The sequence below is a fragment of the Molothrus ater genome, chromosome 17 (assembly GCF_012460135.2).
Source record: "Molothrus ater isolate BHLD 08-10-18 breed brown headed cowbird chromosome 17, BPBGC_Mater_1.1, whole genome shotgun sequence".
Taxonomy (NCBI): Eukaryota; Metazoa; Chordata; class Aves; order Passeriformes; family Icteridae; genus Molothrus; species Molothrus ater.
The window spans coordinates 8257884-8279975 of NC_050494.2; the positions used below are offsets into that span (position 1 = coordinate 8257884).

General features: G+C 51.1%; 1 protein-coding gene across 1 annotated transcript; it reads right to left on the bottom strand.

Annotated features, from left to right (window-relative positions):
- Window positions 1-492: 492 nt before the first annotated feature.
- On the bottom strand, window positions 493-20221 carry HELZ2 (helicase with zinc finger 2). Its single transcript, XM_036395826.1, has 19 exons — window positions 19905-20221; window positions 19627-19810; window positions 19137-19244; window positions 18066-18589; window positions 17100-17732; window positions 15198-15981; window positions 14718-14793; window positions 9923-13433; window positions 9015-9100; window positions 8538-8669; window positions 8132-8299; window positions 7777-7918; window positions 7183-7299; window positions 6565-6757; window positions 5638-5772; window positions 5185-5403; window positions 4765-4921; window positions 4092-4259; window positions 493-3618 (listed from the first exon to the last, which is right to left on the bottom strand). Exons 1-19 carry the CDS (start codon window positions 20174-20176, stop codon window positions 3494-3496), a joined length of 7734 nt encoding a protein of 2577 aa, XP_036251719.1. The 5' UTR covers window positions 20177-20221; the 3' UTR covers window positions 493-3493.
- Window positions 20222-22092: the final 1871 nt, after the last annotated feature.

Genomic DNA, 22092 nt, shown 5'->3' on the forward strand with positions numbered 1-22092 from the left:
CAGCCAGAACCAGAAAATCTTGCAGGGCACCTCTGAAGCAGAGCACAAGAGACAGAAGCATCTCTACCATCCAGTGCTTTCCATCCACTGAAGGATGATCAGTGTCAGCTTCTTCCAGTGATGTTTTGGGTTTGTATTGTCCTTCTTCCAAAATATCTAAACTGAATTCTTAAACTCTTCAAATCACCCACCCAGACACATGTCCCTCACTGCTTTCTCTCACCCTCTACACCCTGTGCCATATAGGTACCTAAGCATGGTACCTCTATAGTGCATGAAAAGATCACTTTAATTTAAAAAAAGCCACCAACCAAAACCCAACAATAAATCCCCAAGCCTCCCAACAAACAGGGAAGGGTAATACATCAATATGTAAAAAATTAGTCTCTGCCAAAAACCCGCAGTTAATGTTGATTTTCTTTTTTACCATTTGGTTCAGTCCAAACAGAGCTGTCCCCACACAGATTCTAGTCAAACCACCACATAAACAGATCTTTTAGTAATAAAATTTATTATTTAAATAAATTCAAATAATTTTTACAATTATGGCTTAAATATCAAAAAAGGAATGTTGAGATTCATTCTTATGAACAGTCAAAGCAGATAAAAATATTGGTATCCAAAAGGTCATTTGAGGTTTGCTGCGAGTCACAGACATACAAAAGATAAAAACCTGGCCCATTCCAAGTTCCTTAATTCAGACTTCATGACACTTGACATTTCATTTCTATTTTTAAAAACCCCACCGATTTATTGCAGTAAATTGATTGTCCTACACAGATCTGTCCAAATCCTCAAAAACAGTCCAGCCCCCCTGATGCTGGGCTCACCACTGGCTGCCTGCACAGGTTCCCCTTGTTCAATTTGTGCTCAAGCTCTAGCTAGTGCTGAAGAAATTAAGTTAATGCTGTTGGATGAACTGACATTTGTGTCCTGCAGCCATGTGCTTTTGTCTTTGAGTGTGGAGAACACAAAGCCTGTGACTGGACAGATGCCCTGGGCACCACGCTGCCACGGTCTTCCTATTCGGATTACCCAAAGTTTGGTATTTTAAGAATATTGCTCGAACATAAAATTCTTCCTAAAGTAAATTCAAAACTCTGCATGCAAATGAAACCAGGCTAATTTGAACTTTTTTTCCTCTATTGATTTCTATGATTCACTCCATGAGCATAAGGACAAGAACATGATACTCAGCTACAGTCTATAAAAAGTTTAATTGCACTTTCTGCTATCCCTGACTATTGCATGACCAGCTCTCCAGGAACCTGCTGACAGCACCAGCAGCCCGAGGGCCCAGCCTGGCTGTACCTGCTGCTTGGGTGCATTTCCTAATCACCAGTTATAAAATACACCCTCAGAGGGAAAAAAATAACATGTATATTGTCCTGCAACACAGACCAAGCAAAACATTTCATTCTACCTCCACGGAGTAGAAATAAACACTTTTTTCCCCGCTAAGAACAAAGGGAGTTGCTTTATGAGGATTCTCTCTTGGCCAAACCCCCCCAAGAGCACTGACTAAGCCATAAATCTGGGGTGAGTCTCCTTGTTTGTGTTACATGTATGAAATAACCAGCACAAAACCCAGGGGAGAAACTCTTCACTTAAAGGAGATAATGAAAATGAGACCCACTGGTTCTAAAGGAACCAAGGTGGCATTGTTAAATGAAGCTGGCACCATGCTAAAGCAGTTATCCCAACAATTCCAGCATTTTTTGCAATTCTCCATAGCATCTTTGGAGCCAGATGATTTCATTTCAGTAGTCCACAGAATGATCCACAGACAATCTTATTTTGGAATTGCAATAATATTTGCTAATCAGGCTGGTGCAGAATCTTTTAAGATCCCACACAGGATGACTTCAAAGAGGAACAATTAATTTTACATCTTACCAACTTTTACCAAGCATCTTTAGAACCAGCAGGAGATACTTCCTATGGGTTTTTATCCTTCATGGAATTGCCAGCCATATGCCCACTATTTATGCTTCAGTAGGACAAGAGCAAGCCTGGGTGGTCTTTGGCATACAGCTCAAACCCCCCAAAGGCAGACTGCAGGAAGGTAGTTTAAACTAGGAAGAGAAAACAAAACCTCTCCTTAGGTTCTGGAGGCAAGTCTAACACAGAGTCATGAGAAGAAACACAGAGTTAAACAGAAACTTTTACAGACACAATGTTTTCCTATTGCCATTCCTCCACATGGGAAAGAGCCACGCTGGATTTCAGTTGCAAACAGGACAAAATTCCTCCTGCCATAACGCTGTGACATCACAGGGATTCACACCACAAGGAAAACTTGTGTGATTGCATCTCAGCTCCATCCCACATAAACACCCAAGGACAGCCAAGCATGTGGTTTGGGGAGAGCTGAGGCAGGCACTTCATACATTCAGAATTGAAATGAGATAAAAGACACCCTCCCTCAAAACTGTCATGCTTCCAAAAGCAGCTCCATGATTTTCAGAGGCACCATTCACCACAATACATCTCTACCAGCCACATGTCACTGGGTGAAAGCAGCCTCTCTGGTGAGCCACAGCTTCCAGCTCACAGCAGTTTGGCTACAGAAAATATAAAAATACATTATACACATACACTTCTTCACTGCTCTTAAAAACTCAGGCCATAAGGCTGTGAAACAAATTCACAGAGTTAAAAGTTAATAAATTAAAAGCAGCTTTCAAAAAAGTGGGGTAGGAAAGGGAGGGAGGATCAACAGGAGATTTCAAATAAAATTCTGAACAGTTTAAAATGGGCTGAAAAATCCCAAGGTTTCCTGGTAGGAGAGGTCCCCGCTTTTCGTTGCCTTTATGCTGGTGAGGACAACCTCCTTCCTACAAAGAACACATAAATCTATTTACAAAATCACCTTGGCCTTGCTACTGTGATATTTACACGCTCAGACAAAATCATTTTGGCTAGACAAAGAGTGGTGCATGCATCTCTCGTTGCTTTCCTCCTTCACTTTAAAAAAAAAAAAGTAAAAAGTGAAAAGTCTTAAAAATCTCCTGTCCTTGGATTTAAAATGAGAGGCAGTACTCAGAAGCTTTGGTCCTCCATGGCAAACAGCATCTTGCTGTGCTGCTCCACTGCGTGCAGGCATTCCCCCCCGATGAGCAGACCGAGCATTTGATCCCCAAAGTGCAACCCTGACAGCTGGAGTAAATATTTGGTCCCCCCAAACTGCAGCTGCAGTAGGATGAGGGCTCTGCTGAGCAGCTTGCTTACAAAAATAGTATCATCATCAGTAAAGTCACATGCCCATCATCTATTTCCAATGCCTTTTTGGTTTGCTATAATTGAAAGTTCCTGCCCAGGATTGCACTGATTAAAAACACCTCAAGATGCTGAAGCAGACGCTGAAGCTGAGTTGTCATGGGAAGCTCCCAGATCCCCCGCTGCATTTGGCTCCGTAGGTCACTGAATAATGGAAAGATTTCGTCCTTTCCAAGGCACACATAATGCAGTTCAGACAGAGAGGGCCCCTTCCTCATCGGGAGAGGGCTGGGGTCCTCCTGACACGGATCTCCTGGGCTGTAGTGCAGCTGTTGTGGTGGTAGTAATGCTGGACCAGTCTCTTCCACAAAGGGTTGCACTCCAGGAGGTACCGGTTCCCTGTGGGCAGCAGGATGGGGACAGCAGGTGAGTGGCTAGAAGAGGCTTGGCTGATACCATTTTTGTCTATAACCTCTAGCTAAGAGGCCTGGGTCACTTGCAGGGGGATATCTGTGAAATCCCAGCTCCCTGTTCCATGCTGTCATATCTGTGAGCAGCTTCCCTACACATCACAGCCTACAGCTGCATGATTAGGAGCAAAATGAGCAGCCAGATTTTTGTTAGGACAGAGTTCTAGCATGAAATCAACAGAAACAACACAGTCCAAAACAAAGGGTGAGAAAAACTAACTATATTTGCTGTATTCAAGCTGGGAATGAACCCTGCTTTGCCTAGATTCCCCAGTTTCAAAATCCCAGACTAAAGAGCAGAAGAATAAAGCACGATCACTGGTTGTAATAGTTTGGATCACCATCCCTTTATCCAAGAATCCTATTCCCCTGAAGGCTTGTGCATGGTCCAAGGATACCAACCTATGATGCAGAGTCCTTCCTGAGCTCGTGTGATGCCAACATTGACCTGGTTTGGGTCAGTAACAAACCCCAGGTATTTCTTCTGCCAGCTCTTTGTGGGCTTCCTATCGATCTCAGACCGGGGGCAGGAGCGTACAGTTGACAGGATCACATATTTCCATTCACTTCCTAGAAAGTGGAAACAAACCAGATTTTCTTAGAAGGAAGCATCTGGCCATTTCTCTACCCCACAGGACACTCATTTCTCTACTGCCACCCTCTGGGTTTCTCCAGCTTTGGAGGCCTTTGGACTTCTGGTCATTGCTTTCCAAAGAGAACAAATGTCTTCTGGCACTTCTCTAACACCCTTCTCAGATATAGAAGCACAGAATCACAGAATGGTTTTGTTTGGAAGGGACATTCTGTGTTCCAACTTCCCTGACATGGGCAGGGAACCTTTCACTAGAAATCTTCCACTAGAGATCCTTCACCTCCCTGCCTTCAGCAGCCTCACCCTGCCCAAGCACTCTGGAGGCTTTCAAAGGATTTACTATAATCACAAATCACCCAGAAATCTGGTCTTCCATGGCTGCAATGACCCTGGGGTAGCGTTTGCTCAAGGACTGTCTCTGTGAGCAGCTCCTCAGGAAGGCAGGAGGGGACAGGCCCAACCCTCCCGCTGCTGTCCCCTCACCTTGACTCTTTGTGATGGTGCAGACGGTCACCCCGCGGATGCCCTCCCTCTGCAGGCTCTTGTTGATCTCGGACACCTGGGCGCTGTAGGGGCTCAGGATGGCGATGCTGTCCGGCCGGATGGTGCCATCTAGTGTCAGCTGCTTGGCTATCCTCACCTGGAGACACCAGCGTCCTGCTCACCTGGGAGCGGGGCTGCAGGGAAGAGCCCCCCAGCGCCCCTCCCCGGGCCACCCATGGCACCTGCCTTGCAATCACCTTGCCCTACACCTGCCTCTGCCCAGGGGCGTCCTGGTGTGCTCCAGACCCGGGAGGCACCAGGCAGACACTGCTGATCTTTATCATCTTTATCATCCCTCCACAATTCCAGCACAACTCCCTCCCTTCTGCATCCCCAGCAATTCCCCAGGGCCCTGCTCACCGCCTGTGCCACTTCCTCCAGGTTAGCTTTGGAGTTCTCGTTTCCTTCCTCAGTGGAAATCATGAGGGAGTGCTCCTTCCCTTCCACGTGCCCGAAGATGATGGGGCAGCAGTTGTTGTCTCTGTGGTGGAGCACACTGGGTTTCCGAGTTAGCTGGGGACATGTTGTCAGCCGCTTTTCATAGAACTCCTGGGATGGGAACTCACAAATGCTCTTGTGCTGGCAGAGAAAAGGAGGGAAACTGAGGTGAACAAAACCCAATGAACTTCTCAGCCTGCAGCATCTTTCTGGGCAGGCTTCAGAACAGTGCCATTCTGCTGGAGCTGGCACTGGCATATTCCTGCATATAATCCTATGTCTAGGAAGGGGAAGCACTAATGGAGACTATCTAATGCTTAAGGCAAGCCTGGATTTTCTGTGATGGAGAGAAGACAATCCACTGGAGGGCCTCACCATGCGGTACTGCGTGTCCAGCATCCAGGCCTGCTCCTGGTAGCGCTCAAAGAGAGACGTCTCCATGCCAAGGGTCTTGCAGACATCATTGTTAACCACCGGCCTCAGCTGTTTGTGATCCCCCAGCAAAACAACCTGGAAGGAAGAGCAGACACCTCAGCTGCGAGGTGGAGCCACTGCAAAGGCCATCAGCTCTTTGAAGGCTGTTTGCACACAGATATTTGGTGCTACTTATTTATGTTACATTTACAGCAACCTCAGCCAAAGACCACATTGGACGTGACATAAAGATGCTGTCCTGGATAATGTTTCCATCTGATGGGAGGAACACAAAGAACCATAGAATTCTAGAGGCACAGAATAGTTTGGGTTGGAAGGAACCTTAAAGCTCATCTTGTTCCAACCCCATGCCATGGGCAGTGACCCCTTCCACTATCCCAGGTTGCCTCAAGTCCCATCCAACCTGTCCTTGAACATTTCCAAGGATGGGGCAGCCACAGCTTCTCTAGGCAAACTGTGTCAGAGACTCCCCACCCTCACAGGGAAGAATTTCTTCCCAATATCCAATCTAACTGTGTCCTCTATCAGTGTGAAGCCATTCCTCCTTGTCCAGTCACTCCATGCCCTTGTCCAAGGTCCCACTCCATTGCTCTTGGAGCTCCTTTAGGCACTGTAAGGGGCTCTAAGGTCTCTCTGGGCCCTTCTCTTCTCCAGGTTGAACAGCCCAAACTGTGTCGATGCTTCTTGTCATGTTAATACTTTGTACCTGGGCCAGAATATTTTTTTGGTGGCAGCGATACCCACCCCATAAAGAAGCACAAACCTTAAAATCCTAACAGGTCTTGTAAGAGCAGCGTGGTAAGGGATGGAAAGGGTTTGAGAGCCCTGAGCAGCTGTCCCAGAGACACGTCTTTGGCAGGGACATACCTTCTCAGCACGGCCGTGGCAGACCAAGGGGATGAGGGTCTCGGGCTCTGTGGACATGGCACACTCATCAATGATTATCTGCTTGACGTTGAGGTTCTCCAGGGCGCCAGCAGATGAGACAGAGCAGGTGCACAGGATGACATCGTGATGCGCCAGCTGATACGAACGACCTTGTGTCAACCAACCTTTGTACCTAGTGTTGATGCAGAAAACACCAGGTTATGCATAAGGGAAACACCTCCAGATTCCTCACATGGGAACCAGGCAGAGGTTGTGCTTTCCCAAATTATTATGGCTTCACCTCCCTCCCCAGGATGAGCTGGTGTTCCCAGAAAAGGGCTTTGGATGGACATTGTAGGAAATTAACTTTGTCCTGAGCTCAACAGGGCAGGGGGTCCAGGTGAAGGATTCAAGGGTCACACGGGCAGAAGAGGAATTTTTGGTCCAGATGGACAACAGCACCAGTGCAAAAGTGATTCTGAGGCTCTGTGCTGTAACTGAAACCTCAAGCTCATCGCTTTTTATCATTATTCTGAACACACAGTTTATTAATCTGTGCTTCAGAGGTGGCACACAGCCAAAGTCAGCCATCTCTCACCAGGGTCTCTTCCTACTCACTCCTTTGTTTCTTCTTCTGTGATCTCCTCTCCATTCCTCACCCGAGTGTCAAAGTGACAGATCCTCTGCCAGAAGGGGCTGGGCGCCCGCCGGATGCGATGGTGCAGGATTATTTCACTGAATAAAGAGTCAATATATAAATATTTTCCCTCAACACTGAGACCTGAGTAATTTCTTCTACAGTGAAGCAGACCACACCACCTGCTTACGTGGAGAAACCCCATTAGCTAAAAAACTCACAGCCAAACTTTCCCATCTTTGTAGACCAAATAATTCAACCTCGAGGACATAAAATTCAACCACTTCCCTTTAGCAGCTGCAAGCAGGAATGAAGTCAGAGATGTTCAGGGCTGTTCCAAAAGGAGATGAAAACATCTAGAGACTTTTCAACTACCTGGATTTCCTGACTAGGTGCCACATTAGAGTGTACACACTCACTTAAAAAAATTAATTACAAATTAATTAGAAAGCAGGTTAATAGTGCTGCTCTGCAGTGGTGGAATGAAACTATTTGCTGTGGTTTGCTCAGCATTACTGATGCAGAAGCCACCTCTCCCCAGCACCCTAGGAGCCTGCAGGGCCATGCCATCCTACCTGAGCTCACGTTTTGGCTTTGCATCCCGTAGGGATTTACGGGAGATGTTCCGGTTGCTCCCCGGGTATGGGAATTCCATCGTCTCAATGGCCTCCCCATAAACCCTCAGTGGTTTCAGCTTCTTCATCTTCAGCAGCATCTCTGGAGAAGGAGGGCAGGTCTGCTCAGACAGCACCAGGCACTGGTGGTGCTCAGGCCTGTCTCTCCCTGTCCCTCTCTCATCATCCCATCTCCGGTCCTTGCCCTGCAGTGCAGGGTCTTCTGCAAGGACCAGCCCCACTTTGGGCCCCTCCACACCACGTTCTCCCTCCCACCAGTACTAGCCACTTCAGGGCCTTAAAAGATGATAGTTACCAGCAACAACATCAACAGACTTGTTGGATGGGCCACAGTACAAGATGCACTTTCTCTTCTTGTCCTTTTCCTCTTCCAAGTACGGTGTTTTGTCCTTCTCAACACTCTCCTCATTCAGTTTATGGAACCAGTAGACAATGTGAGTTCCAACAACGGTCTTCCCTGTGCCTAGAAAAAAAGGAATTTGCTGAGATCATTTTAACTACAACATTCATGCTCTGCACCTGCATCCAGCTGATCAGCCACGAAATAAAATCAAGAATGAAGGGGATTGCCTTGCATAGCTGTGGGTGATGCCAACCCATGCTCCCTTCTCCTGGCTCACCAAGGGTCCAATGGAAAGCAGCAGATCACCTCTCACCTGCCATTTACACCACAGCAGGTGTATTCTGTTGTCCCCTCTTACCTGGTGGGCCTTGGATGAGCATGAAGGATTTTTTTAGAGCATCCAGAACAGCCTGGTTCTGACTCTTGTTAAGTTTCCAGTTGCTGCCAGGGATATCAAAGGATTTTTGCTGCAGGATTTTGGATTTTGTCACTGTTAGAGCAAAGAGCCAAGAAAACAAATTTAAAGAAGGTTACTGAGGGCAGCACAGAAATGATCCAGCAAGAGGGTGTAGCAGGTACCTAGTGATGGTGGTCCATTACAAGACCACCTAGAAATAATCCTTGTCCCATGCCAAGATGCTCTGCCCATGAACTACCTCTGTGAGTCCTGGGGATGACAATCTCAGCTGTGCCAGCCACCAGCAGGGCATCCCAAATTACATAGCAGCATCACCCCTATCACCCCTGCGGACAAGGGCCCACAGAAACTGCCAGGGCACCTCCCTGGCCAGAAGTAAATAGCCACAAGGTAACAAAGGTTAATATTTGCACTTACGTTTCTGAGGAGGTTCGTGGCCAAGGGCAATCCTTATAGCAAGGTCAGATGCATACTTGAGCCTCCAAATTGCTTTTTCTTTCCGTCTGACAGACAAGGAAAAATAGGAATGAATGGAATGTAGCATAAAGTAGCAAAAGTTGTAATACAGCTTTGCTTAACTGCCTTACTTATTCTTTCTCTCTTCTTTGTTGTTGCATTAACTCCTTCCATAAAGAACTTAAACCACAAATAACATAAACTTATTCTGCTACTCTGCATCTGGGACCATTTCTCAACTGACTGAAAAGCTGAGCCCGCAAAGATGTTGAGAACAAGGAACACAACTCCTGTCCCAAGTCTGTTTTGTTATGGCCCACACCCTTTTATTGGATTAGCTTCCAATGTTTCCTAAAATTCACGATGCAAAAGGAAGCACATTCTGCCCTGAGAATGCTACAGCACTGTGGGTGCATAGCAGCCTGTGCTGTGTACAAGGAAGGGCAAACTAGACACCAGCTCTGATTTAAAAAGAGAAGAACTTTCTTTGCAGCAACAACAAAGGGGAATGATTTGGAAATCAGGGAACCCTTCCACTAAGCAAATCCCACTCCAGGGCTTCACTTGGCCTTTAAAACACATATTGCAGTAATATAAGAAGCAGATGCTCAGGGAAATTTCACCACCTTCCCCTATTTCCCCATTCTCAGGGACAGCCAGAAGAGCATGAGACACTCTGGAGAACAGACACGAGGGGTGCTGCCACCCCCCACAAAGACCCACAGCCCAACAGTATGGCCAGTCAGAGCAAGGATAAGAGCAGGTTTTTCAGGGGATCAGCCACAGCAGTGAGGAAAACCCATGGGGGTGCAGTAGAGGGGTCCTGTGGGAAGCCAGGTTAACCAGAGCACACTGCTGAGCCCACTTACATGTCCGGCAGCATCTTTGGAATGAGCTCCACCGTGAACCTTGCAGAATCCTGTGAAATCTCCACAGGGATGGTCTCCATAGACATATAGTGGATGTAAAAATTCACAGTCTGTTGACCAGTCCTGTCCAACTTCTCATCATCGTTGAACTCCTCCGTGACCCCGTGAGCCACCCAGGTGTAGGTATCGGGATCAACAACAAGTTTGTTCTCTGATTTGCCATTGTCAAGCAAAGACAGGTTCTGGAGGCCATGGCTGAGGCATTCCTCATCGCTCTGAGGGCTCTTGGGAAGCTTCAGTCCACCTAAACGAATGCACAGGTAACAGTGGAAGAAGTCCACTTCAATGGAGCAGTCCTCCAACCACTTCTTGTTCAGCACAAAGCTCCCTTGCAGCTGTCCTTTGTTCGTCCTTTGCTTTGCCCACCTTATTTTAATATCATGGAGGACAATTGAGTCATTCTCGGCCACGGCACACGACGCAGATTCCATGGCACTCATGGGCATCCACACCTTGTTGTACTCCGTCGTGTTCTTGTACTTATCCTTGGACTGCAGCGTGGCGTAGGCCGAGAAGCAGTCGATTGGCTTCTCCATGTGCTGCAGGCAGACCTCAAAGCCCGGTGTCACACACCACAGCTGCACGAAGGGCACCAGGAAGCCGCGGCTGACGTCGGTGGTGAGCTGGAACCACAACGCGTCGCCAGCGCTCAGCTCCAGGGACAGCTCCATGTAGTGGGAGCAGGAGCTCTTCCTCACCCAGCCTATGTGCCGGTGGTAGAGGTCTTTGCTCTGCCGCAGGAGGGACGCGGCCCTGTCAAACTCCTCGTTCCTGATGGCCGTCAGCACCTCCTGCCACGTCTGGGTGCGGAAGAGGGTGACACTCTTGTCACAGAGGGGTCCTTCCCGCAGGCTCTGCTCCTTTGTCTCTGCAGAGTACATCCTCCTCTTCCAGGTCAGCCTCATGCTGCTCCGCTGCTGGATGAACACAGGCTGCTCTATCAGCTGAAGGGACCTGTAGCTAATTCTCTGCGGATCTGGAAGACTCTCGTTGTTCAGGGGAAACAGGGCTTTAAAAAACCTGCTCATCTCTTCAATATCCACCACAAAGGCAATCTTCTGCAGGACTTGGTCCTTCAGCTGGCTGGCCATCTGCAGGGAGTGGGCTCTCTTCTCATACATCATCGCCTGGCTATTCTTCCTGTTGAAGTCGTGACAGAGAAACTCAATGTCGTCCACGGAATAGATGAGGGGCTTCTTGCGGAGCACCGAGTGAAGGTGCCGCTGCACCACGACGTCCACATACCGGCGGATGGGAGAGGAGGCCCAGGTGTAGGAGTCAACGTGCAGGGAGTAATGGCCTGCCTTCGACTGCACGGTGGAGTTGGAGCGACAGAAGTAGGAGCGGCTGAGCAGTCTCCTGAACTCCAGGACCACAGGGGCCAGCTTTGGGTGGATGTCATCAGTGACAACGAGGTCAAGCATCTTCTGGAAGTCACGGGCATTAGCAGCTGACTGCAGGTGCTCCCAGATGGGGCCCAGAAGACTGAACTCCACATTTTTAGGGGAGTCTTGAGCAGGAGGCATTTCTCCAAGGTGATGTAAGAGATGAATGGACAAAGGAATGATGTGGCTGTACTTGTTTTTCATGTGTGACAGCTGTGCAAGACTTGGCTCACACTGACACCGGAGAGGAGTGACATTTCTGGTCACCTCCTGGTTGGTGAGGAACTCAGCCACAAAACTATTGAACATGATCATTAACTCCTCTATCATCTGATGGGACCCCCTGTTACCTGGGGAACTTTCCTCATCCAGCCGGTCATAGAAACAGTCCTCCTGTAGCCGAGACTTCCGATGGATCCTGGAGAAGTGATAAGCCACAGCGATGCAGTCCTCCAGGGTATCAAAACGAAGGGCCTTTGCTGCTCCCCTGTAGCAATTCTTAATGCAGAGCTCTGCCTCTTCGTAGGACAGCTGCCTGTCCGAGCGGATCACGGAGATGGTGAAGACTCCCTTTAACATCTGATCAGTCTCCTTCTCTACGGTGACAAACAAGGAGATCACCCGTCGTTCTTTCTGCGGCAGGAGGCTGCAGACATCTTGGCTGATTTTGGGTGGGAACATGCACAGAGGCTCCTGCTTGGGAGCATAGAAGGTGACACCCCGCTTCTTTGCTTCCAGGTCCAAGGCACTGCCTTTGGGAATGATGCCAGCCACATCTGCAATGTGGATCCCAATCTCATAGTGACGCCCAAGATCCCTAACGCTGATGGCATCGTCCAAATCCCTGGCACCTTGGGGGTCAATTGTGAAGGTCATGTAATTCCGACAGTCCTTCCGAGCTTCCTTGGTGAGGTTTATGTTGCTGTTGGAGGTGTATTTGGCTGACTCTTTGGTGACAGCAGCTGGGTATTTGTTCTCCAAACCATACTCCAAGGCGAGGATCTTTAAGCCTTCTTCCAAAGTCAGTGCTGCCTGCAGTATCTCTGTTATTATCCCCAAAGGGTAGTAAAATCCTTCCCTCCAGGAGATGACCTGGACACAGAAGAACTGGCACCTCCTTGTCTCCTGGCTGATCTTCTCACAGCTGACCACTCTGTACTGCCCATTGACAAGCTTGCGGATGGGGATGACATTGGGTTTCTCCTTCAGCCCTGGGACGAATATTTTGGTGACAGTGGGATCGATGGGTATCATCACACGGGGATCAAACTCATCCATCATGCAGACGAAGGTCGGTTCTCTCTCAGCACGCTTCAGGATGCCCACCACCCTCCCCTGTGGGCGGTGGCTGCTGGCATCACCTGTGCTGTTCTGCAGGATTTCCACCAGCACCTCGTCCCCCGTGAAAGCTGTCCCACAGTTAACTCTGCCTTTGATCTGGATGTTCATGGCAGGGGAGTCATTGAGGGTGAAGGCAGAAGCTCTGTCAAAGCCCTCTTTGATCAGCTCACACCTCTTGTACATTTGGGGGTGCATATGCTGGTACTGCTGCATCATCTGAGAAGAGAAGCTGACATACTCCCGCTTGTCTTTCCACTGCTTTGAAGCCTCGGCCTTCACATTCAGCAGCCCTTCGTCAGACACTGTCACCAGCATGTTCTTGCTCTCATCTAAGAGCTCCTGGAGGATGGGATCATCAGCATTCATGCTCTCGTCCTCAGAGCTCGAGGAGTCTGCGTCGCTGTCCTCCTCATCCCCCTCCAGGCTCCTGCTCCAGCTCTCCTTGTCACACGCAGCCTGTTTGATCTGAGCCATTGTCAGGCTCTCCGGGAAGATGCTCCCCTTGTCGATGCACTGCTGGATGAACCGTTTCCACACCTTGCTGCACTGGCCGTGGGAGCACAAGGCCACGGCGTCCCCCACCACAGCCACCAGCGACTGAGCCCGGGTCATGATGGTGTTGAGCACTCTGGCCTCGTTGAAGAACTCGAGGTGGTGGGAGGCTGAGACGCGCAGGCTCTCGCTGGTGTGGACCGTGCTGATGATGATGACCCGAAACTCACGCCCTGCACCAGAGGGGACAAGGGAAAAGTCACTCATTGGATCCCAGCAGGGAAGACCTTGCCTAGCTGACACCTGTCTGTGTCACATGGACATGGACTGATGTAACCCTGCTTGGCTGAAACATGGGGGTCACCCCACGTGAGTAAAGCAGGGGGATCCTGAGATCCTCTGTGCATGAACCAGGATGGACATCACAGGCAGCACCACCCACACACCAGGGAGGGAAGCACAGCCTGGAGATGGGATAAAGGCAGAGCACTGCACCAGAGTAGCCCAGCATGCCCAGTGCCACCAGCAGCCCCTCCTTGCAAACAGAGGTAGAGTTTGCTGTGAATCTCAAATTCCCTGAGGAACTGAGGGTCTTGCAGGAAAAAGAGCAGTGATCATTTGCAAGGATCCCTCTCTCCCCTCAGGAAGAGCTCTGCTGATCACAAAACAAATAACAACCAACAAGAGGCATCCTAGTGATGTCAGAGCTGGGAAGAGGCTGCAAAGAAAGGGTGTGGAGATCACAAACACCCCCTGGGGTCAGTTATTCTCACCACGAGGAGTCCCAGCTGCGCAATAAAAAATAAAAAAAAAAAAAAGAAAAGAAAAAAAGAAAACAAACATGGATGAGTCATAAATTAAGTCCTTGAGGACAAAACCAGCCTCTTGTCATCCAGAGCAGGAGACTCCTCCTCTAGTGAGCTGTTCTATGATTGGTACCCATCCTGGTTTCAATTCCCTTCTGTCACTAGCCTCCCTCACTGGTACTTAGGGCTTCACATGATTCACACATACTCAAGTCTCTGGGATGGCACTTACAGGGTTTCTACCCTCCTACAAAGCAAAGTCCATATATTTGAAATGAGTAATCAGCTGGGCGCAGATTTAATTCAGTGAGAAAGCTTATTCACGCAGGAAAAGACAAAATCAAAGCTCTGCCAACCAGAAGGATATGGAAATCAGCCAAAGGAGTTCCAGGCACTCCCTCCTAATTGGGGCTGTGGTGGTGGCAGAGACACTGAGAGGGCAGGGGAGCTCTGCCTGGCAGCACCTCCCAGAGAGGTATTTTTCCACAACAATACCCAATATTTTGCATGTTAAAAAGAAGGAAAATGTAAAGATGTTGGAAACTCCTCTGCTAACGCCCCAGTGTCTCCTCCCCCTGCCTGTTACCCAGTGGCTGTAGTTGCTATGGACCCTCATGTCCACCAGCATGACTGCAAAAGCTGTGTATGACTCTCACACAGAAGACTTCAAAATGCAGCCAGGCATGAGGGACTATTGCACAAGACACAAACCTGGCAAATTTTCATAGTTTTCCACCACCACGTCTTGTAGCTGCTTTTTCCTCAGCTCTTGTCTTGTTGCAGAAACCTGGTAAGAAAGAGGCACAACAGATCTCAGCTCAGAAACGCCACCCACCAAACACCAGAGTCCCTCATCCTGCCCAGCTGCAGGTTCCCCAAACTACTTGAAAGCAGCCACACATGTGGGCTGACTTCAGCCAGAGCTGCCACTGCCCTGGAATTAACCGGCCTAGAAGATGCTGATAGAAGTGTTTAACTAAGCCATCCCACCATCTCTGCTCCAACCACCCAGGACACTCTACCTAAATGGAGAGTGCTCAAAAAAACCCTGAAGGCACATGAGACCCCAGATTTCCTATTTTTACTAGCATAAATACAAATAAATAGATTAAAAGGGTCTTTCTTAGGGAGTCTTTAGTCAGCAGTGCAGACATAGCCCCCTCAGGTGGAATGCAGGATTCCTCTAGGTACCTGTGTCCCATGGGAGACCACACAGATCTTCTTCAGATCCCGGACATCCCACTCATCTGGCCACCTCTGATAGATCTCCTTCACTTTCTCAACCACTTGTATTATCTCAGAGATGTTTTGCCAAGAAATCATGGAGATATCCCTTTCAGCCACACCAGACACATGGCAGAACATGAGGGGATAAATTTCGGGGTGGGGTGGGATGTTCCCACTGGCTTGGATGGCATTGCCCTTGCCGACGTAGAAGTGCTTGGAGATGAACTCAATGATGCCGGCGGTGGAACGGTAATTCTCATTGAAGATGATCCTGCTCTTCTTGGCCACCTCATGCGTCTCCTTCTGGTAGAACTGAAAGAGCCGGTTCAAGAGGGTGTGATCAGCAGATTGCCCACCCCCAACACAGAACAGCTTCGGGGTTATCTGCATGTGGTCCCCAGCCAGGACAATGCGGGTCTCTAAAGTGGCGTAGGAGAGCGGAACCAAAGCTTCGCACTCCAGCATCTGCGCGGCCTCGTCGATCATGATGTGGGTGAAGTAGCCAGGGGGCACCTTCAGGTCCTTGGACAGCATGGAGGTGGTGATGATGATGCGGTGCTTGTCAATCTCGGCCTGCGTGGGGCGGCGGAAGGAGCGCTGGTCCGGCGAGAGGCAGCAGTACATCTGGGTGATGGGGTCCATGGTGCTGACGGGCCGGTCGGTGTACATGATCCGCAGGGGAACGGCCCAGGGGTGCCCCATGGTCACATAGCTGTGGAAATACTCCCGGATGTAAATATCAGCAGCGCTGGAGGGGGGCAAAAGGGAAAAGCATCAAGGAATCGTCAGTGCTGTTCTTGAATTCTGCGACACAAAGTTCTCTCTCATCATTCTGCAACGCTCATGCAGTTTCTCTCCTGGCTCTGGTGACACCACACTTGTCACAGCAGACATTCACAACTGCACAAAGGAGCCGGTGCCTACGCAGCCACCAATTCCCAGCCTCTTTCAACAGCATGATTTAAAATAGGAGTTGGTATTTGAGACTACGACAACTCTTGACACTCTTATGGAAAAATGTGATGTGCCCCACAAAAGCTGTGGCCCTGATGCTGTGCAGGGGCTCAGCTCTCCTCTGACAGCAAAGCATCCCCATCCCCTGGTGAGACAAGACCTACAGGAGAAACTTCTGTGCAAGCAAATATCCTGGAACAGGCTAAGATTAGCAGTCACCATCTATTATGCATTAAAAACTGAAGCAGGCAGTAACAGCCTGCAGGATCAGATGTGGACACTCTTTTCAGTGTAACTGCTCTAATTTTAACAGTCTTGGCCTGGTTTCTCTGAGGGCAGATCCAATGGCATTCAGACCAGATCTGCATTTTCTCTTCCCCAAACTCTCCCTGGAAAAGTCAATAGATTGGCATGTATACAGAGCCAAACAGCCTTCAAGGGCAACTAGAGCACAACATTATCCCAGCATGGTCAGGCAGCAGCTTTCTACTTCTTGCACAGTAAAGGCTGGAGAGAACTCTCTCTCCAGCCACATTCCCATTTTATGATGAGGCAGGAATATGTGAAGTGCTCAAGGCCAGGATGGACAGGGCTTGGAGCAACCCAGTCTAGGGGAAGGGTTTGGAGCAGGACAAGTTGTAATGACCTTTCTAACCCAAACCATTCAGGGATTCTATAAGTCTGCATTGGCTCTTCCACAGAGCCTTCCACCCATGCCAGGCTTCCTCCTAGCAGGAAGTAGAGCAGTTTAGGACAAATTCAACAAAAACTAATTTAATTTAAAAAGCAATCGAAGTGCACACTGAAAAAAGGGCAGCTCGACTCTGTCTCATACACCCTGACTCCCTTTCACCCCCTCAGTGAGCAATGCACCAGCTTGCCCACAGTTCTCACTGCCTCTTCCCTGCTAACCTGTTTGTGTGAGTGCAGATCAGCACACGTGTGTTGGGCTGCCTGAGGATCTCCAAGGTGGCCATGGCCAAGGTGAATGTCTTCCCTGTGCCGAAGGGCCCATAGATGAGCAGAGGTGGGACCTGCCGGCTGGTGGTTGGCTGGCCCGTGATGAAGGAGATGGCTTGTTTCTGCTTGCTGTTCCCTCTCTGTGGGGACCCAAGAGAGTAGGGGATGGAGCAACTGGCAACATCTGGCAGGACCAGCTTCTCATCCAACAGGCTGTCCACAGCTTTGTGCCAGTGCCGGAACAGCAGCTGGTCTATTTGGAACTGGATCTCCACCTTGTGGGAGGTGTCTGCCTTGAAGTTCAGCTCCGAGCAGCATCTGCTTGGTATCTGTAGCCAGATGGTCTTCTCCGTGGTGGCTTTATGTTCCACAAAAACTTCATAAACCCGATTGTCCACAGGCGGGTCAAGCGCCAGGAAGGCGGTGGGCACAGACCTGCTCAGCAGGTACCCCTCGTCCGTGTCTGGTGACAGGTTGTAAGGGGTAGGCACTTCAGCAAACAGCTCCCCAGAGAGAGCAAACTTCGCCCCCATGGAGAGGCTCTGCAGCATGGGGGTCAGCGAGATGAGCACACGCAGGTTGAGTCTGAAAGGAGGAAACACCCAAATGAAGAGCAGAGAAAGGATCTGGCAGTTGCTGGGCCCTCCTCCATGGAGAGGGGATTGCCACCTACACCCAGAGAGGGTCTGCCAGTCCCCCCAAGCACATACAGACAGAAACCATGCTCTAGCTAATCCACGGGCACAGGATGAGACCCAGCAAGCCATCCTTCTTGTTTCCAGTTTTCTGGGAAGGCACAACAAGACCCAACCCAGAATGAACAGAAGACCCCAGGAGCAGCATGGCCCCAAGGGTTAGCAACAGACTTGTGGTCCCCAGCGAAGGGGAACTCCAAAAGGGTTCACACCTGGCACTTACTTGGCAATCAGAGCCTGCTCAGCTTCTTCCTCACGGAAGAGGAAACTGTGCATCCTCTCCCGATAGTTGAGCCGGGTGATGGGAACGACTTCCCTATTCTCACTTTGGTAATCCAGTGCCAGAGCAGGAGGTTTGTACTTTGCCAGCAGCACCACATCTTCTCCAGTCCTTGGCATGCTGGGAATGATGATGCGGTTGCCGCGATCCCAGCGCACAAAGTTGACAGGGCGGGCGCTCTCCCTGGTGCTGGGAACGTGCTGGGGGGCCTCCCGCCGGCCCACCCTGACCTTGAGCTTCTGCATGAGGACGGGGCGCTGGCCGAAGTCAAAGACCACCCACTGCTCGAAGATGCCCAGGATGCAGCTCTCCACGCTGACCTCCACCTGCGCGACGCGCGGCGAGGAGGACACGGTGGCCACGTGGTCCCCACAGAGGTACTGCAGGCCCCGGGAAAGCCCATTCCCCGAGAAGTAGAAGTTGATTCCAGGGTCCCGCTTCAGCAGGGCCACATGCTGCAGGTGCATCTGCCATTGAGGAGAAGACAAGGGACACAGTGAGGGCAGCCCACGGGAAGAGCCCAGCAGCTGGTGAGGTGCTCCAGCAGCATTTCCTAGAAAAAGCTGCTAGAGGAACCAAACTCTGTGTCAGCCTCACCACAGCTTACTCCTCATGCAATCACACAACAATTACTCTAAGGTCTCAGAGAACCTCAGGTTTCAGTTTAATATCAACCAGTGTGTAGTAAATGGGAAATCTACTTTGGAGAAGACAGGCTCTTGCCTCCAACATCCACAAAATCATGGTCAGGAAAGCAGCTGAATGTTATTTGTGATGATACAGGGGAGGTGTTGAGAGCAGCCAGGTCTGCCCCAGGACCACTGCACAAGACAGGAGACACAGTGGCTGCATCCCCTGCACACAGCCCCTGTGCAGGCACCACCTGAGCAGCTCCTGCGTACCCAGCACACGTTCTCATTAAAACATGCCCAAATCCCCATCCTTCTGCCCCTTGCAGAAATAATAATGAAACCCCCCCCAACCAAACAACACCCTGCAAAGGACTGAGCTAACCTTAGAGTGGACCTTGAACTGCCACTGGTATTTCTTCTTCCTGTCCTCCAGCTGCACATGCAGAGGCTGCTCACACACAACTTTGACACCCTCGATGTGCTCAGCCATCTGTGGGGAGTCATGAGAGGAGAAGGACTGAAGGCAGCATCCCAGGGACACAGCTCACAGCCCTCCACAGTGCCATCTTCATCCTTGCCTTTACGCTACATCCTCCCAAAAAGGATCAAGAGTACATCCTCATATTCCATCCTCACCCACTGCTGCTCCATGCAGCAGCCTTGGGAAGCAAGAGGACCCATGGCATAGCTCAGGTACCCCGAGCAGGCTCTCAGGTTGCTGGCTCCAAAGAGATGAAGGAAGGAGGATGCCACATCCCTTTTTGCATCCCCATTAGGAAGGTGAGCAGTGGGCTCCATTCCCAAGCTCTCACACCAAAGAATTCCTGCGATGTGTTGGACCAAAGCGCTCCCACCCTGTGCCCACCACTCACAATTAACACCTCGTTGGAGCACATCCGATACTCAGCAAGGAGCCGGTCCTGGTAGGACAAGAGCCCATCCTTCAGGGCTTGCTTCTTTTTCTTCACAGAAACCTTCACCCTCTGGATCCACTCCTGCAGCTCCTCTTTGGAATGAGCCTTGGTGCAGCTGTTCCCCATTTCACACACCTCCGCTCTGTCAGGAGAGAGGCGTTCCTGGTGGCATGGGGATCCTCAGGGAGCCGGCAGCTCCCTGCCGCCCCTGCCCTCTTCCCTGTTGGACGCCTTACCTGCTGCACAGTGAGAACTTGGTCAGCCCGAGTGGTGGTGCGCGGTGGACCCACTGCATGGAGCTGTCGGCCGAGAGCATCTGCACGTGCTCGATGGAGGAGCAGTGGTTCTCAAAGCTCTCCTGCGAGCTGCAGGTCACCAGGCAGACGTGGCAGTAGAAGTACACGGGCTCAGGCGCTGCTGGCTTGCTGTTGGTGCTGCTGGTGCCCAGGGCCGGCAGCAGGTCGGAGCGCTGCAATCCACGCTCCCTCTCGGCCTCCCACACGGCCATCTCCACGTCACTGTGGGCGTACTGGCAGCGCTGCGGGCCGTGCTTGCAGGGCTGGCCCCGGGACACGAACCGGCAGTAGGAGAGCGTCTCGATGAACTCGGGGCAGGGCCGGATGGCCGTGTACTGCTGCTTCTTCTGGCTGTCCAGCACCGCGTGCACCAGGAGCGGGTCCCAGGTGCGGTGGGACTCACAGAGCCACCCGCAGCCGCCCACCGTGATGCGCTGGGGACGGCCAAAAAAGCATTGCTTGCAGATCTCCTGGAATTGCCCCCCGAACTCGCTGGTGATCTCGCTGGCAGCGCTGGCAGTGAGGTGGGGGGTGGCAGCGGAGTGGCCCCCCAGCTGTGCCTGCAGCACCGCCGCCTTCAGCCAGCGCCGCTCCAGCTGGTGCTCCCTCTCAAAGTTCCAGACCATGGCCTCCTCCGCGCTCCAGGCAAAGGTGCACTGGTTCTTGTGCCTGCTGCAGCCCAGCCCCATCACGTAGTACCTGCAGACAGCGTAGCGCGCCGGGTTGGGGAAGCCGGGCCGCCGGGACACCTTCCTCCATGCCTTGCTCCGGCGGCTGCGGCAGCGCGCCAGCAGGATCTCGTACATGCACTTGTGCTCCACCTCCTGAGGGTGGTAAGTGATCTCATTCTCCTTCACACTGCACTTGGAGCAGACCAGAAGCAGGTCCAGCTGCTGCTGGAGGCTGCCCAGTGGCACCTTTGGGCCGTTGGCTGTTGGCATCTTTGGCAGCAGCTTGAGCGGGGCGCAATTAATGGCAGGAAGATCTTAGAAGGTGATGCCGTGGGGAGGAGGTGTCATGGAGCGAGTGGCCTTGTCCTAGCTCACTGCATACCTGCTGGTCATTGGTGTGAGCTCATGAAGCCTGACAAAGGAACAAGGAACAAGTGACTTAGCAGGAAATATCAGACAGTCCCTGGCAGGTGCACACAGAGGCACTGGCACAGCCAGGAACCTCAACCAAGCAACCTTGGCCTCAGCACCCTCTCCCCCAGCTCTGTTCCCCCACCAGCCCAGGTCCCAGGGGAGTGTTTTGCTCAGGGATCAGGCTGTTGAGTGGTGCTGGTTCCTGGCAGGGCTCAGCCTGGTCCCCAATGTCCCTATAAACCACCAGCATTTTTACCATCCAAAGTGACAAAGCAGTAACTGCTCCAGAGGGCTCAGCACGGTCCCCACAGCAGCCACTGATCTCCCCAGACCAAGGAGACATGATCCAACTTCCTTCTCCTGCTGCCAACACCTGCCCCACCTTGGCTCCCTCCTGCCAACTTTCTCTTTCTTTATCCTGTTTTTCTTCCCCGAGCTGGCCAGGCAGCCCCGTGCCGAGCAGGAGGAACCCAGCTCCAGCCCCTCAGCCCATCCACCCCGTAGCACAAAAGATTAATTAGAATTAATTAATGAAGCAACCAGCCTCTTTGCTCCTGGGCTGCAGCACCCAAGGCCAGGAGATGGGCATGCTGGAACAGGGGCCGGCCGGCATCTCTCCAGCTGACAGCTCGGTAAACATCCGGCTGGGAGAGCTCGGCCCTAGCGGCGGGCAAGGCAACTCACGGCTCACTGCCCTTTCCAGCCACCAGCTCCGGTATTTGCCATCAGTCTCCTGGGTAACCAGGGGCCAGGAGCAGCCCTGGGAATGATGCTGCAGGGTTTGGTGGCTGGGCCACGTGGTCAGGGTGAAGGGAACATGCCAGGGCACATTTCTGGGCAGGGGGTGCTGCCAAGAAAAGCCACCGGCCTCGTGCTGAGCACCCAACTTGGGCTCCTGGCCAGCAGCCACCACAGACTGGCTCTCTGGCAATGCCAGGGAAGAGCAGGATTTACAGCTGAGGTCCAGTGGACAATGGAGCAGGAAGGCAAATCTTGCATTGCTTCTGCATTTTTAATTAAGTATCCTCTACTCTTTTCTGGGA